At 44.0% G+C, this 17,063-nt stretch overlaps 1 protein-coding gene across 3 annotated transcripts in view; it reads right to left on the bottom strand.

The window, feature by feature from the left end:
* The window catches only part of LOC117365862 (solute carrier family 22 member 6-A-like), a 59,905-nt gene that overhangs the window by 12,480 nt on the left and 30,362 nt on the right, over positions 1–17,063 (bottom strand). For all 3 annotated transcript variants that reach the window (XM_033956767.1, XM_033956766.1, XM_033956765.1), the window contains exon 7: positions 10,345–10,559. In XM_033956767.1, the coding sequence (XP_033812658.1) occupies positions 10,345–10,559 (215 nt within the window). The remainder of the gene's footprint in view (positions 1–10,344; positions 10,560–17,063) is intronic.

The following is a 17,063-nucleotide window of genomic DNA, read 5'->3' as shown; positions in this document are numbered from 1 at the left end:
TAGAAAAGAAGTAGATAGAAATCATTTCCTTCACTTTTCTAGTTTTCATCCTTTTTTTCTGAAATTTAATATCCCTGTGAGCCAATTTTTACGTATTCGGAAACTTTGTTCATCTCAGGAAGAGTTTGAAAAACAAGCTAGGATACTCAGTGATCGTTTCTATGAGAGGGGATATTCTAAAAAATCTGTTTGTAGGGCGTACCTCCGGGCGAAGTATGCCTAACGACCCCTTCTTCTTAAAGAAAAGAATGAGGAAACACAAGATGATCACCTTATAGCGGTGCTTCCTTTTACATCGCTTAGTGCTGCTTTTTTTTATATCATTAAAAAACACTGGCAGATTTTGCAGTTGAGCTCTCAGTTTCAGAACTATCCCATTGCTTCCTATAAGAGAGGCAGGACTGTGGGGGAATTACTATCTACCCATCGTTTTGAGATCAAAAAAAGAGATGATAGGACTATATATAACCATCGAGCTTGCACTCAATGTCAATGGTGTGAACTAACCATGCAGGGTTCCACCCAGGGACCAATAAGATTTATCGGGCTAGCTCACACACGTCCTGTCAGAGCTCTTCAGTTATCTACATGATCCAATGCCCTTGTCAATTGTTATACATAGGGAGGACGAGTAGAAAGATCAATGTTCGCCTAACTGAACATAAATCTAGAATTAATACGGGGAATATGGAGGCGCCCCTTGTTCAGCATTGGAGGGAGAAAAAGCATAAAATTACAGATCTGAAGTGGCGGGTCATAGATCAGGTTACGGGTGGGTGGGAGGGTGGAGATACTAAAGAAAAGCTAAATTTTAGGGAACAAAAATGGATATATATGCTTAACACTGTTATACCCCAGGGTTTGAACGCTGAAATCGAGTGGTCTATTTTAATTTAAATGGGCATGTGAGTGGCCAATCAGGCAGGGGGGGTGTCTCACGTGGAGTCTGATGTCATCCCGTTTTTTAAAAAAAAGGGTTTGGCTATTTATAGGCTTGAACGCCGCGGCCATGTTTCCTGGATTAAAATTCTAACGCGGGAAGCATGAGCCGTTGGATGTAAGGTACTGCTGAAAGTTTTTATGTATTTATATTGCTATATTGGTTACAACTGATATGAGGGTGACAAATCACAATATTGTATGATTATTGCAGGGGGATTTTCCTTGATAAAGCCCGTTCGGGGCGAAACATAGTCTATGTCGGAGTGCCTACCCCCCACCCGTGTAGATGAAGATGAGTATATTTTGATATATTTAAAATATTTACATTTATATATAAAAAATTATCTAAAAAAGTATTATAGAGGCCTATGACGACCATGGGTGCCAAATCGAGTCTGTATGATCTAAAAGTTTAGTGCCATACAGTATGGTACTTCTGAGGTCTGTTAGCCTGAACAACTATTAAATGTTAAACGCTTGAAGACTCCTTTTAGTTACTTATTACATTCTGGTCAGCCATCCAGCACAAACAGGGCATGAATCTGAAGAATCCTGCCCTGAAGAGTCCAACTGAAGTGTTTTCTTGCAAAAACGAAACTTGAAGAGGCAGAAAATAACTTTAAATTCAAATTGGGAAAATCTAATATGGCCGCCATAGGAGCAATTTTCAGAAGAAGTTTGCCCAGGAAAACAACAAAATCCTTCAAAACGCAGCAATTTCAGAATTTTAGGGGTGGGAGACCAAGGGCTAACCCCCCCAAACTGCCCAAAAACAACATATAGAGACCTCCCAAAATCGCTGTCACCTACTCACTGTGCCATGCTGTGCTGGGAGCTGTAGAAAAGGAAGCTGACATAGCTTACAGGGAGGTCCACTGCCTCAATAAGCCTTGTAACCTGGACTGTTGGTCTTCTGGCTGCGACTCTGGCCCGGCGCCTTAGCTGGAGACCTCCGCTACCCCCCAAGACATGCTGTGCAAATGACCTGGTGGAGAACCACAGTCAGCCACGATCCCAGACACATCTTCACAGAGCCACGCAGCCAGTTCTCAATCCTACTAGCGGACAAACCTGGGGTGAGCCAACTCCCAAGAAAATGGTCCCTGAGCCCCAATCTGAAAATGCAGGCTGTCCAGATAAGAGCACTATTGAGCAGCTAACCCCCTGGAAGCAGACTTTACCCATAAAGTCTGAAATCTCCCGCAGCCAGAACTGCCACAGGGAACCTCTGCAGCACGAAGACACTAAATTGCTTTAAAAAATTAACTATATAGCAGGGAAAAATAAACACGAGCAGAAAAGACTGGCTCTTACTGTCTCGCTTGTAGGAAAGAAACTGGTGTCTAGAGGGCAGTTCTGAGTTAAGAGGGGAGGGTCAGAAAAATTATGTCTCGTGACATGGGATGCATAACCCATTTATCCAGGAATAGAGTGGGAGTGTACAAGAACAAAGAGATATGTTCCCAAACCACAGCCAGAAAATGTGTTGACCATGCTGAGGATTAGACCTAAGGTACAGAAAGTGGTCTCAAACTCGTGGTCCAGGGGCCACATGCGGCCTGCCAGGTACTATTATGAGGCCCTCAGTATGTTTATCATAATCACAAAAGTAAAATAAAACAGTTTCTTGATCATATGTCTTTAAAAGTAATAGGGACCAAGAGATCTACTATTTTTTCAGTTATAGCACCCCAGTTCTGGAACAATTTACCAATTTACTTACGCAATGAATCCTATTTAGAAAAATTTAAACGTTCTTTAAAAAGTTTCCTGTAAGTTTCAAGTTTATTAGGATTTTTTATATACCCCCTATCAAGATTATCTAAGCGGTTTTACAATCAGGATGCATTTGAGATATAGTTAGTATAACTTACCAATCATCTAAAACTTAGGGCTCCTTTTATCAAGCTGCGCTAGCGGGATTAACGCACGTGACTTTTCATCACGTGTTGCTGGCCAAAAACTACCGCCTGCTCAAGAGGAGGCGTGGCCGGTGGTTTAGCATGTGCTATTACGCGCGTTAAACCGCTAGCGCAGCTTGATAAAAGGAGCCCTTAGATTTTAATTAGGTCGCAAACTTCTCTTCCTTCTTTCCTATGCTTATTTTTGCTTTTATATCCTTTTTTTTTGTGTTACCCACCGGATGTGTTTTTCCTTAAATGTTTCTTCTCTTTCTTTAAAGAGTGTAGTTCGTCCCCCTTACCTTCTGTACCAGTTATTTATTTGTACGTATATACTTTGTATTTAATTGCATAAAGATGCCTAGGCTATATAAGGACAATAGAATTTTAGTAGACACATGGCAAACTTTAAAATACATCAATAATTTGATACCTATTTCAGTTCATAAATCCACATGTCAGACCATATGGCTAAACTCCAAGATTCAAATAGGCGGGTTAAAGGTCATTTGGAAACACTGGATGAAGGCAGGTATACGTACTTTGGATGATGTTATAATTGATGATAAACTGCTTGATTTTTCACAACTGCAACACAAATTTGGTCTTAACAAATCACAAAATTATAGATGGTTGCAGTTGAAGCAGGCCATTCAGAGAGGGTTCCCTGAATGGAAGTTTCTTACAAATAATTATAGTTTGCCGGTCTTATGTTTTCAGGTGGACTTCTGGAACAATAAAAACAAGAGAAAAAGGAAGCCGATATGGTTCTCCAACCTAGTGGCTGAGAAAATAAAGGCGAAAGAGTTGGCGTTCATGAAATATAAAAAAAACCCAAGAAGAGGAGAGCAGAAAGGACTACAGAGTGAAACTGAAAGAAGCCAAGAGAGAGATACGTTTGGCGAAGGCACAGGCGGAAGAACAAATGGCTAAAAATGTAAAAAAGGGAGATAAAATTTTTTTCAGATATATTAGTGAAAGGAGGAAGATAAAAAATGGAATTGCTAGGCTAAAAGATGCTGGGAACCAATATGTGGAGAGTGATGAGGAGAAAGCAAATGTGCTAAACAAATACTTCTGTTCTGTTGTTCACAGAAGAAAATCCTGGAGAAGGACTGAGATTGTCTGGCAAAGTTACACGAGAAAATGGAGTAGATTCTGCGCCGTTCACGGAGGAGGGTGTTTATGAGCAACTTGAAAAACTGAAGGTGGACAAAGCGATGGGACCAGATGGGATCCATCCCAGGATATTAAGGGAGCTCAGAGAGGTTCTGGCGAGTCCTATTAAAGACTTGTTCAACAAATCTCTGGAGACGGGAGTGATTCCTAGGGATTGGAGGAGAGCGGATGTGGTCCCTATTCATAAAAGTGGTCACAGGGATGAAGAAGGAAACTACAGGCCGGTGAGCCTCACTTCAGTTGTTGGAAAAATAATGGAAGTGTTGCTGAAAGAAAGGATAGTGTACTTCCTTGAATCTAATGGGTTACAGGATCCGAGGCAACATGGCTTTACAAAAGGTAAATCGTGCCAAACGAACCTGATTGAATTTTTTGATTGGGTGACCAGAGAGCTGGATCGAGGACATATGCTAGATGTAATTTACTTGGATTTCAGCAAAGCCTTTGATACAGTTCCTCATAGGAGGCTGTTGAACAAACTTGAAGGGCTGAAGTTAGGACCCAAAGTGGTGAACTGGGTCAGAAACTGGCTGTCGGACAGACGCCAGAGGGTGATGGTTAATGGAAGTCGCTCAAAGGAAGGAAAGGTGACTAGTGGAATCCCTCAGGGTTCGGTGCTGGGGCCAATCCTGTTCAATATGTTTGTGAGTGACATTGCTGAAGGGTTAGAAGGAAAAGTGTGCCTTTTTGTAGATGATACCAAGATTTGTAACAGAGTAGACACCGAAGAGGGAGTGGAAAATATGAAAAAGGATCTGCAAAAGTTAGAGGAATGGTCTAATGTCTGGCAACTAAAATTCAATGCAAAGAAATGCAGAGTAATGCATTTAGGGATTAATAATAGGAAGGAACCGTATATGCTGGGAGGAGAGAAGCTGATATGCACCGAAGGGGAGAGGGACCTTGGGGTTATAGTGTCCGAAGATCTAAAGGCGAAAAAACAGTGTGACAAGGCAGTGGCTGCTGCCAGAAGGATGCTGGGCTGTATAAAGAGAGGCATAGTCAGTAGAAGGAAGAAGGTGTTGATGCCCCTGTACAGGTCATTGGTGAGGCCCTCTTGGAGTATTGTGTTCAGTTTTGGAGACTGTATCTGGCGAAAGACGTAAGAAGACTTGAGGCGGTCCAGAGGAGGGCGACGAAAATGATAGGAGGCTTGCGCCAGAAGACGTATGAGGAGAGACTGGAAGCCCTGAATATGTATACCCTAGAGCACAGTTCTTCAACCGCCGGTCCGCAGACCGGTGTCGGTCCGCAGGAAATTTTTGCCGGTCCGCGCAGGGCCGGCAAGATTGACTCATTTCAACTTCCTGCCGGTCCGCGCAGGACCGGCAAGATCAGCATCGGAAGCGTGCGCTGGGCCGGAGAGATCTTGGGGAGCCTCCGACAGTGGCTTTCTCCCCTCTCTGCAGCTCTCCTTTACTTCCCAGTGCAGCGATTCACGAAGGCACCTCGGGGCTTTTGCTGAGTCGCGGCTGCCTCTGATGATGCAACTTCCTCTTTTCTCAGAGGCGGCACGACCCAACAAAGGACCCGAGGCTGCCTTCGTGAATCGCTGCGCTGGGAAGTAAGAAGAGCTGCTGGGAGGGGAGAAAACCACTATAAAAGTCTGGGAAGCTGCTGCGCAGGGGATAAAAGGGACAGCTGTTACTGGAGAGGGAGAAGGAGAAGGAGAGATGTTTCTGGGAGGGGAGGAGGGAAAGGAATCTGGGAAGCTGCTGGGCCAGGAAAAAAAAGGGACAGCTGCTACTGGAGAGGGAGAAGGAGAAGGAGAGATGCTTCTGGGAGGGGAGGAGGGAAAGGAATCTGGGAAGCTGCTGGGCCAGGAAAAAAAAGGGACAGCTGCTACTGGAGAGGGAGAAGGAGAGATGCTTCTGGGAGGGGAGGAGGGAAAGGAATCTGGGAAGCTGCTGGGCAAGGAAAAAAAGGGACAGCTGCTACTGGAGAGGGAGAAGGAGAAGGAGAGATGCTTCTGGGAGGGGAGGAGGGAAAGGAATCTGGGAAGCTGCTGGGCCAGGAAAAAAAAGGGACAGCTGCTACTGGAGAGGGAGAAGGAGAGATGCTTCTGGGAGGGGAGGAGGGAAAGGAATCTGGGAAGCTGCTGGGCCAGGAAAAAAAAGGGACAGCTGCTACTGGAGAGGGAGAAGGAGAAGGAGAGATGCTTCTGGGAGGGGAGGAGGGAAAGGAATCTGGGAAGCTGCTGGGCCAGGAAAAAAAAGGGACAGCTGCTACTGGAGAGGGAGAAGGAGAGATGCTTCTGGGAGGGGAGGAGGGAAAGGAATCTGGGAAGCTGCTGGGCAAGGAAAAAAAGGGACAGCTGTTACTGGAGAGGGAGAAGGAGAAGGAGAGATGTTTCTGGGAGGGGAGGAGGGAAAGGAATCTGGGAAGCTGCTGGGCCAGGAAAAAAAAAGGGACAGCTGCTACTGGAGAGGGAGAAGGAGAAGGAGAGATGCTTCTGGGAGGGGAGGAGGGAAAGGAATCTGGGAAGCTGCTGGGCAAGGAAAAAAAAGGGACAGCTGCTACTGGAGAGGGAGAAGAAGAAGGAGAGATGTTTCTAGGAGGGGAGGAGGGAAAGGAATCTGGGAAGCTGCTGGGCCAGGAAAAAAAAGGGACAGCTGCTACTGGAGAGGGAGAAGGAGAGATGCTTCTGGGAGGGGAGGAGGGAAAGGAATCTGAGAAGCTGCTGGGCAAGGAAAAAAAAAGGACAGCTGCTACTGGAGAGGAAGAAGAAGAAGGAGAGATGTTTCTAGGAGGGGAGGAGGGAAAGGAATCTGGGAAGCTGCTGGGCAAGGAAAAAAAGGGACAGCTGCTACTGGAGAGGGAGACAGAGAGATGCTGCTGGGAGGGGAGGAAGGGAAGAGAGTTACTGCTGGACAGGAGGAGGAGGGAAAGGAGAATGAAAAAAGGAAGGAAACAGCTGGCAGAGAGATTAGAGGAGGAGAAGGGGAGACACAGGCATGAGAAAGTAGAGAGATTGATGATAGGAAGGGGTCAGCAGAAAAATAAGCAGAGGGACAACGATGATAGATCTGGTGTAGGAGAGATAAAAATGAAGAGAGCAGTGAAGCTGGAATGAATCATGTAAAAAGGAGAGAGGGGGCACAAGCTGGATGGAAAGGGGAGAGGGACATAGAAAGAAGACAGATACCATATGGAAGGGGGAGAGGACAGACAGTGGATGGAAGGGGCAGATGCTGGATTGAAGAGACAGAGAGGGCATACGCTGGAAGGAAGAGAGAGAAAAAAGGATTGAAAGCAGAAACCAGAGACGACAAAAGGTAGAAAAAAATAATTTTATTTCTATTTTGTGATTAGAATATATCAGATTTGAAATATATATCCTGCTAGAGCTGGTGTTAGACATAACTGGGGACTGCAAAACCCAGGCAGTGCTTCTTTAGCTTCCAGCTGGCTTAGGGCGCTCTCTGACCAGGGGGCAGTTGCCATAGTTGCACTCCCCTAAAACTATTCCTGTCATGTGTTACTTCAGTATTCTGTTAGCATGATATTTCTGTGTAGCATCTGTAATAATTTGGCTTGTTCAGTTTTCTTGATAGTAGAGGGGATATATGTGAAGGGGAGGGGAGACAGGGGTTTTGTTGATCCTTGCTCTGAATTATTTGTATTTATAAAATGACAATTCTACAGAATATTGTTTCTTTTTATACTTTAATAAAATACATTCAATATAAAATCATAACTGAGGCTTGTGTGGATGGGATCAGATGATTTGTGGGGACCGAGCTCGCGGAGATGGGGCAGAAACGGGGTTTTTAAATTTTAGTCCTAGTAGTTTGCCAGTCCACAAAATAATTCTTTTTTTTCTGCCGGTCCACAGGTGTAAAAAGGTTGAAGAACACTGCCCTAGAGGAAAGGAGAGACAGGGGAGATATGATTCAGACGTTCAAATACTTGAAGGGTATTAACGTAGAACAAAATATTTTCCAGAGAAAGGAAAATGGTAAAACCAGAGGACATAATTTGAGGTTGAGGGGTGGTAGATTCAGGGGCAATGTTAGGAAATTCTACTTTACGAAGAGGGTAGTGGATGCCTGGAATGCGCTCCCGAGAGAGGTGGTGGAGAGTAAAATTGTGACTGAGTTCAAAGAAGCGTGGGATGAACACAGAAGATTTAGAATCAGAAAATAATATTAAATATTGAACTAGGCCAGTACTGGGCAGACTTGCACGGTCTGTGTCTGTGTATGGCCGTTTGGTGGAGGATGGGCTGGGGAGGGCTTCAATGGCTTGGAGGGTGTGGATCAGCAGTTGGAACCCAAGCACAGTACCAGGTAAAGCTTTGGATTCTTGCCCAGAAATAGCTAAGAAGAAAAAAATAAAAAAAAATTTAAATTGAATCAGGTTGGGCAGACTGGATGGACCATTCGGGTCTTTATCTGCCGTCATCTACTATGTTACTATGGAACACCAGGCCGCTTGGTGGTATAAATTAATATCTGGATTTTTGAATAAGAAACCAAAAACTGGTCTTCGTGACATTTGGAGCATTGAGATTAAGAATCAGATTACTGCGATGTCAGCATCTATGAGACAAACTTGGTTTTTCTTTCTGGACCCCTGTTCGTTTACATAAGTTAGATAGTTCCAAGTCGAATAGATTTTGGCATTGTCATCTTAATGCTGGAACTTTAGATCATTTCCTTTACTATTGTCCTTTGATTATGCAGTTTTGGAGGTCTATTTGGAATCAAGTAAATAACATATTAGAGAATCCAGTGGCTTTATCTTATGATACCATTTTATTTGGTACTTTTATGAGAGCCAAAAGTCAAATATCAATGAATAATAACAAGCTTCTTTAGTGATGACAGGGGTTGCCATGCAGCTTATCTTAAGAAATTGGAAAAATTGGGATAGGCTGAACAACACATTCTGGTGGGAATCCCTGTGTTATACCTATAAAATGGAGCATTGTATGGCTATACAACAGGGAAGATTGAAGAATTTTGTAGAGGTGTGGGAGCCATTGACTAAATACTGTAAAGAGGAATAATTTATTTTATTTTATAAACAAGTAAATTTACACATCCTGGGGGTGAGGGGTAAGGGGAGAGAATAGAATTTTATGATTTTATGAATGGTTTCATGAAGGTTTGATTTATTTGTTTGTATATTAGTTGGGAAGGAGGGGGGAATTTCTTTATTGTAGTAATATTTGAAAGTTTGCTGCGCTTACTATACAATGTATATATATGTGATTCATTTATGGCGCATTTGTAGTTTGAAAATCAATAAAGAATTAAAAAAATAAAAATAAAACTGTTTTGTTTTGTCCCCTATTTTTAAAATGTTTTACGCATTGAAGTATTTGACATTGCGTGTACAACACACCTTAATAAAACTTGAAACTTGAACTTGAAACTTGTCTTTTTAGCTATAAATTACAATATTATTATTTAGACTTAGCCAAAAGGAAAGATTTATAAACTATAGAGTTTTACCTCATGCAAAATTGTCATTTCTTTAATAAAACATTAACTATTTTTTCTGAGGCCCTCCAAGTACCTACAAATCCAAAATGTGGCCCTGCAAAGGGTTTGAGTTTGAGACCACTGCCTTAAACAAACATTTAGCCATGAGCCCCCCTCTCTCCCAGGGGTAGCTTAAGGCTCTCCCTCCCACATAGTCAAGCATCTACCCTTCCCCTCCAGGGATCCAGCAATGCCTTTTCTTCTCGTTACCCCCTTGTGGCCAGCACCTCATCTTTTCTTCACCTTCCCCATCTTAACCATAACCCCTCCCCCTCAGATCCAGCATCTCTCCTTCCTCTCCAGGTGGCTAGATACCTCCTTTGCCCTCTGTACCTCCCCCAGATGGACATCATCTCTCCTTGACCACTTTTCCTAGGTTCAGCATCTTCTCTTCTTCTTCTCTCCCTAACTCAACCCTCAACGTACAGTATCTGCTTTTCCCCTTTCTACAATCTCCAGGACCAGCATTTCATCCCCCCTTCCCTATCCTGGTCCATATCCATCATCTTTCTCCCCTTCTCTTACTGCTGCCACTTCCTGGCCATTCCAAAATTACTCAGTGCCAGTGCCATTGCTGGACTGGGGATTAGACCTAAAGCAGAGGAAGATAGTCACTGGCCCCCAAATTGCACACAGAAAGCCAACGGCCATGCTGGGGATTAGAAATGAAGTACAGAGAAAAAGTCACCCTCCCCTAGGTCATACACACAGAGCTAGTGACAGAGCTGAGATTAGAAGCTAGACAAAGGAAACAGTGTCTAGTGGCAATCATGAGACAACAGGTGAAGTGGCTCAGACTTGTTTGACAAAAGAATTTGCAAACAGTTCCTTACCCTTTGGCACTGCCAGGGTGGCTAAGACCAGCAGCCCAGCCAGCAAGACACATGAGGCCAGGGTGACTCTCCGACCAATGCGAATCATTGAGATGTTTGCCAGAACCCGCAGTGGAAGGTCCGTGATTCCAAATATTACCTGTGTCAGGTAAGTGTCCAATTTGAATTTCTGAATGTCCATAGCAATACCGAAGAAGGCAAAACTACTGGAGAACCTGATGACAAAAGTTTAAAGTCATAAGAGGCGCACCAGGTCATCAGGAGTAGAATGCAGTGAACCTACTTTTAACCCCTCAGTATGTTGGGACTTCTAATTTTCTTCATTTTGTAAGGAAACACAACTACAAATCCAAGCAAACTATGGGGAGAAGCTAGGATAAGCTCAGCCTTTATAAAAAAAATAAAGCAGTTGCATATTGATGACATCATAAGCTATTCTGTACCAGTCACATACAAGTGAGGTCAGCAGTTTGTGACAATACCTTCTCTGGTTTTCAAGGGGTACTGATAGTTTGGCAGTACAATTTAATGAAGATGTATTTTAAAACATGACTTCCAAATCATAGAAATTAGAGTTGTCACTTGGGTCAACCTGAACAAACTGATCCAGTCTTGGTTTGGCCCCATGGCATGCACAGAGATTTTGAGGGATATTTTCAATTTGAAATTTAAATCCAATTTGGATGTTTGGGGAAAACGTCCAAAAAGCCAGTAGAGAAAATGGTCATTTTCAAACCAGAAAACCATTTTTTCCCCCAAAAATGGCCATTTTCTAGATATTTGTCCTCAGTGCCTCTATCTTGTTGAATAATTTTGAAAAAAACATTCAAATGAAAAATACACAAAAACCAGCCTTTGGGACATAGAAGGGGCCAGCATTCTTAGTAGACTGGCGAAACAGACATCCTAGCAGAGTAGTTGGGGTACTGAAGAGAACTTCACATAAAAGGGTCCAGGTACACCTCTCACCATAACCCCTTTACATTGTATGGGGTTGCCCTCTAAAATTCACCCAAAAACCTACTGTACCCAATTGTATACCACTCCATTAGCCCTTATGCCTGCACCTGTACCTGAGTACAGCGCTTAGAAGGTTTTTATAAGCATTTTTATCAAATTTTAAATAAACTGTATGTCAGTGAAGTAGGTTTTGGTAGGCTCACACTTTCCACCACAAATGTATTAGAATGGGATAATGGTCAGGGCCCCATTCTCTGTAGCTCATTCCACTGCCTACTTATGCTACTCCAGAGACCCACTTGCCGCTCTTATAGGATTGGTCATAACATCTGAAGCTGTCATATAGGCTGGTATATACTGTTGCATTCACATCTTTGTGGAGTGGAAGAGAGTCAGTGACACTGGGTGAGGAAGGTGGGGGGCATGCCTTCATGCTTCCAGTAGTCATATGGTCAGTTTGGCTACCATTTTGGCACTTATTTGTTATTAAAACAGGTCTAGCTTCAAACGTCCCAGTTTTACCTTGGACATTTTCTGCAATATTCCATTATTGCAGAAAATTCCAAATCATAAATCTGCCCTAATCCCACCCAAAACTCACCCACAGCATGCCCCCTTGAGATTTAGACATACTGCAGACAAACAGCATAGAAAACCATCTAAAAATATGTTTTCAAAATGGCAATTTGGATGTTCTGGCAAACAAAACATACAAATGCCACTTTAGAAAGATTAGGTTCTTACCTCTATATTCTTCTTTAGTGTAGATGTGAACCTGCAAGTTGCTTGCAGAATGATGTCAGTCATCTTTTCATCTCTGCCTCCTTCCTAGCTAATTGCTCCTACCTCTCAGTTTGTACAAAAGTGGTCAAGCATCACTGTAATGAAAGATATAACCGGAAGGAGAGAAACAGGGAAAGCTTCCCAACACTACACTTCTGTTCTGCTCTATAACAAATATACCAATCAACAGTATTAAAATCGATATAGAAACTGTATATAACCAGCACTAACATTTATGGAGCTTGTAGCTACTCGCATGTCCTGCTACCAGACAGAAACTCAGACCTGATTTCTCTTTGTTTGTTGTTGTTTTTTTTTTGTTAAACTCAGCTTGGCTGAGAAACGGAAAATTCTCCAAATCCACACTCAAACTGATATAAAGACAAGGCAGACGAAGTCCACTTACAGGGCAGGGCTTCAGGTCTACTACACACATCTACAAGAAAGAAGATTATCAAGGTAAGAACCTAATCTTTCTTTCTAATACAATGTGTCTAGCAGTCCTGAATGCTAGGGATGTACCATAGCACCTGCGTCTAGGGTGGGACTACTGAGCTTGCCTTTAGCATGGAGGACCCAAAGTCGGCGTGCTTCCTGGCTGCCACATCCACTCTATAGAACCTGGTAAAGGTATGAAGAGTAGATCATGTAACTGCGCTACAAATCTCAGGAGAGACTGCCTGAATCTCCGACCATGAGGTAGCCACCCTTCTGGTGGAGTGTGCTTTCAGTGTGATCAGTGGATGCTTACCACAGCCCGCATACATGGAGGAAATTGCCATTTTAATCCATCTGGAGATTGAAGCCTTAGATGCAGACCTCCCCTTCGTAGCCTGGCTGATCAGGACAAAAAAGTGATCAGACACCCAAAATTCATTGGTAACTTCGAGATAACGAAGAAGCACTCTCGTGATGTCTAGCAAATGTGATATTTTGCCCTTTTTCTTCGACCTCATAGGCTGAAAGGCAGGCAGATTTTATGATTGACATGGAAGGCAGAGGGAAAGGGATTTATCTAATGTACCTGGGGCAGTGGAGAATTAAGTGACTTGCCCAGGATCACAGAGAGCAGCATGGGGTATGTAGGAGGGGCCTAGAGGATCTGGCCAATCAGAATCTTAGGCCACTCCCAGTGCATTCCAGAATGCACTGGGAGATGGGGCCTAACATTCCGGTTGGCCCAGGTGCCTAAGGCCTCCTTGGCCAATCAAGCCCTTAGGCCCCTCCCTGGCGCATCCCAAGACATGCTTCTTTGTGAAAGGATCGAGTGTGGCTGGAGGCCAGGAAAAGGAGGCACACTTACTTAGGTAACTCAAGCCCCTTAAGGAGCCTCCATAACCATAGGATCCCCATGACCCCAAGGAGGGGTCCCAGTGGAATAGGGGGGATGGACCTGTGGCATCCCCATGGGTTCCGCAGGATTCCCATCATCCCTGTACCCATGCAACTCTCTATTTGTAACTCAGAGACCCGTCTCGCCAACAAAATCGCTACCAGGAACACCGTCTAAAGCATAAGATCTAGAAAGGAAGTTTTCTCTAAGGGCTCATACAGAGCTCTACTGAGACTTTGCAAGATGATATTAAGATTCCAGGATGGGAATGGTAGATGCACCAGAGGGTGCAACCTAAGAGCCCCTTTAAGGAATCTGGCAACATCTAGATGAGAGGCCAAAGACACTTTTTCCCCCTGAGCCTGTAAACATGAAAGACCTGCTATCTGCACTTGCAGCAATCTGATTGACAGACCCTTCTCAAGTCCATCTTGCAAAATTCCTTGACTACCAAAATCAGGGCATCTAAGGGCTCTGCATTGACCTTAGCATACCAGTTCCAGAAAGTCTTTCAGGCTTTAGCATAGGCTGCTATTGTCGAGAGATTTTTGTCTCCAAGTACAGTGGAAATGACCATCTCTGAGTATCCCATCCTTACTAGGGCAGCCTGCTCATGAGCCATGCCATAAGCTGAAAGTGTTCTGGATTCTTGATGGACTGGACCCTGAGTCAGGAGATCTGCCTGAACTGTCAATTTGAGGCTTTTGTCTCTCTGTAGACGAACTAGGTCCGCATACCAAGATCTGTGGGACCAATCGGATGCCACTAGAACTACCAACCCCAGATGACTCGTGATTTTGCAATGACTGGACTAATATGTCCAACCCTGTGCTTCCGGGCTCGAGTCTTCAGCTGTAAAAGCGATCCACCTTTGTGATTACTGTTGATGCCATCAGATCCATCTGTGGGCACCTCCACCGCTGGACAATGGCATCAAATGCTTGTGGGTACAGTGACCATTCATTCCCCTGGGTCAAGAGTCTACTGACTGAGATAGTCAGTCTGAACATTCTCCACTCCCTCAACGTGTATGGCTGAGAGAGCCTGTAGATGAGCTTCAGCCCACTGGAAGAGGAGCTTGGCTTCCAGGTGTAACACATTGCTTCTAACATCTCCTTGTTGATTGACATAGGCCATCACTGTTGCATTGTCTGAGAAGACCCTGACTGCTTTGCCTTCCAGGGACTACAGCACCAGCTGAATGGCTCTGAATTCCAGTCAATTTATGGACCACTTTTGTTGAGCTAGGGACCAATGACCCTGAACTGAGTGCCGTTGCAATGACCCCCCCCCCAACCATAAAGGCTAGCATCAATTGTATCTCCCAGGAGGAACTGCAGAGTGCCATGCTCTTTGAGAGGGGAGCTATCTGCAGCCACTACCGCAAGCTGTTCCTCACTTCTGGGGTTCATGTAAGCGGCTGCTGAAGTGAGCTCATTGAGGATACCTGCGAGATAGAAGAGAATCTTGAAGAAGTCTCATGTGTGCCCTGGCCCAAGGGCCCCCCTCTATGGCTGCCTCCATCAACCCCAGGACCTGCAGATAATGCCAAACTAAAGCCTCAGTAGCAGGTACGATATCTGCTTTTGGAGCTTCTGTCTGGCTGTGGAAGAGATGCCTAGCCTACCTCTGTGATGAACAGAATTTCCAGGTACTACAGGCGCAGGGTCGGTTCCAATTGACTCTTCTTGAAGTTGATGATCCATCCCAGATCCTGCAGGAGTTGGACTACTCTTGAGACTGCCATTCACCCCCTTCCTTGTATGGGCCCCTGATTAACCAATCATATAAATATGGGTGCATTTGGATCCCTGCCTCGCAGAGGTTTGCTGCTACCACCACCATTACCTTGGTAAAGGTGCGAGGTGCTGTTGCTAGGGAAGAGCGGAGAATTAGAAATATTGCTCTAGGGAGGAGTGGCTAAGATAGTGAAACTTACCAGGCAGCTTTGAGATCGAGCTCCGTGAGCTTTCGACGTACTTTCTCTTTTTTCATCATGCCGTATAAACAGAAGGCTATAGTAAAGCCGCCAGCCTCCTTGATGCCTTTGCAGTCATCTCGACAGCTCCACATTGAGCAATTCATGCCTGTGCTCTGCTCATTAATGGGCGATGGAAGCCCCGCGGCGCGAGAAGGCAGAGAAGGTCCAATCATGCAGGGCCACTTTCCCCAGTCGCGCCTCCCTATCCAGCTGAAGCAGCTACTGCAGGAGTGGGAAGCAAAGCTGCCGAAGGTGCAGTGTGTGAACCTGCCGAGGAGGTGGAAACGGTAGATGAGCTTCTACTGAAGGAGAATATCTTTGGGGAACTGGCCCCAACGAAGAGGTGATTTTGGAAGCAATTTGGGGAATACTCAAGAGGCTGGATATAGTTACCCAGAAAACATCTAAAGAGGTACAGGTTGTGGGGGGAAAACTTGATGACATTACTAAAACTTTGGAACAAACTAATCTTGAAACAAAAAATGCTTTGACAAAAATGGACTCTGAAATAGTCTCTACAAGAATTTAAGAATACTGTGGTTAAGGCCAGTTTGACCATACACAGAAAAATTGAAAATATTTAAAATTTTAATAGAAGGTTGAATGTGAGAATTCTAAACTTTCCCAAGACCCTGTGGATATCCCTTATGACAGGTTTAAGAAATATCTTTTGGAAATACTAAAATATACCTCTGAAAGTATTCCACCATTAAACAAAATTTATTATCTTCCTTCAAATGTTAAACAATCTCGAGGGGATTTGGAAGGAGAGGAATATCAAAGTACTCAACTTGATTTGCAAAACTTATCTGATTTCCTGGAAGAACCCATAACAGAGAAAACACCTAGAACAACTCTATTAGTATCTTTTGTCTACCAGCAAGATATAGATGCATTTATGAAACAGTATTTTAGAGTTTTAAAAAATGTTTTTATGGCAAATGGATATGGGTCTACCAGGATGTCACAAAGAATACTCAAGAACACAGAAAGCAATTCCTGGAGTTAAGACAAGACACTAACCCCATCTTCTACAAAGCCGCACAGCAACAGCCCCAAAGCCCTTTAAATCTCTATGGGCTTCGGGGCCATTACCGCGCAGGTTCAGATAGATAGCTCTAGTATTCAGGACTACTAGACGCATTGCACTAGAAATGCTGTTATTTTAATGTTTTTCTCTTTTGTAAATGAGTCCCATTGTCTTACATTTTCTTAGGGAAATCAGAACTCCAACATGATGTGTTCAGTGGGGTGAATCCTTGACTGAATCAACCAGTCCAAATTGCCATCAGTGAGGTGTCAACCCTAAAAGGAATAAATGACCAGAGGAGAGAGACTGAGGTTTTGAGAATTTTTAGAGGTCTTAATGCATACTATGATGTCATCAAGCATTGTGAAAGCTGTCCTGCTATCGGCAAACACCTTGGTAAGTGCTGTAAACAGTCTATTACAGTGGTTCCCAACCCTGTCCTGGAGGACCACCAGGCCAATCGGGTTTTCAGGATAGCCCTAATAAATATGCATGAGAGAGATTTGCGTATAATGGAAGTGACAGGCATGCAAACCTGCTCCATGCATATTCATTAGGGCTATCCTGAAAACCCGATTGGCCTGGTGGTCCTCCAGGACAGGGTTGGTAACCACTGGTCTATTAAAGGATTT

This window comes from Geotrypetes seraphini, chromosome 8 (genome assembly GCF_902459505.1).
Source record: "Geotrypetes seraphini chromosome 8, aGeoSer1.1, whole genome shotgun sequence".
In the NCBI taxonomy this organism is placed as follows: domain Eukaryota; kingdom Metazoa; phylum Chordata; class Amphibia; order Gymnophiona; family Dermophiidae; genus Geotrypetes; species Geotrypetes seraphini.
The sequence above is the reverse complement of the archived record's forward strand: the minus strand, read 5'-3'. Positions and strand labels throughout refer to the sequence as shown.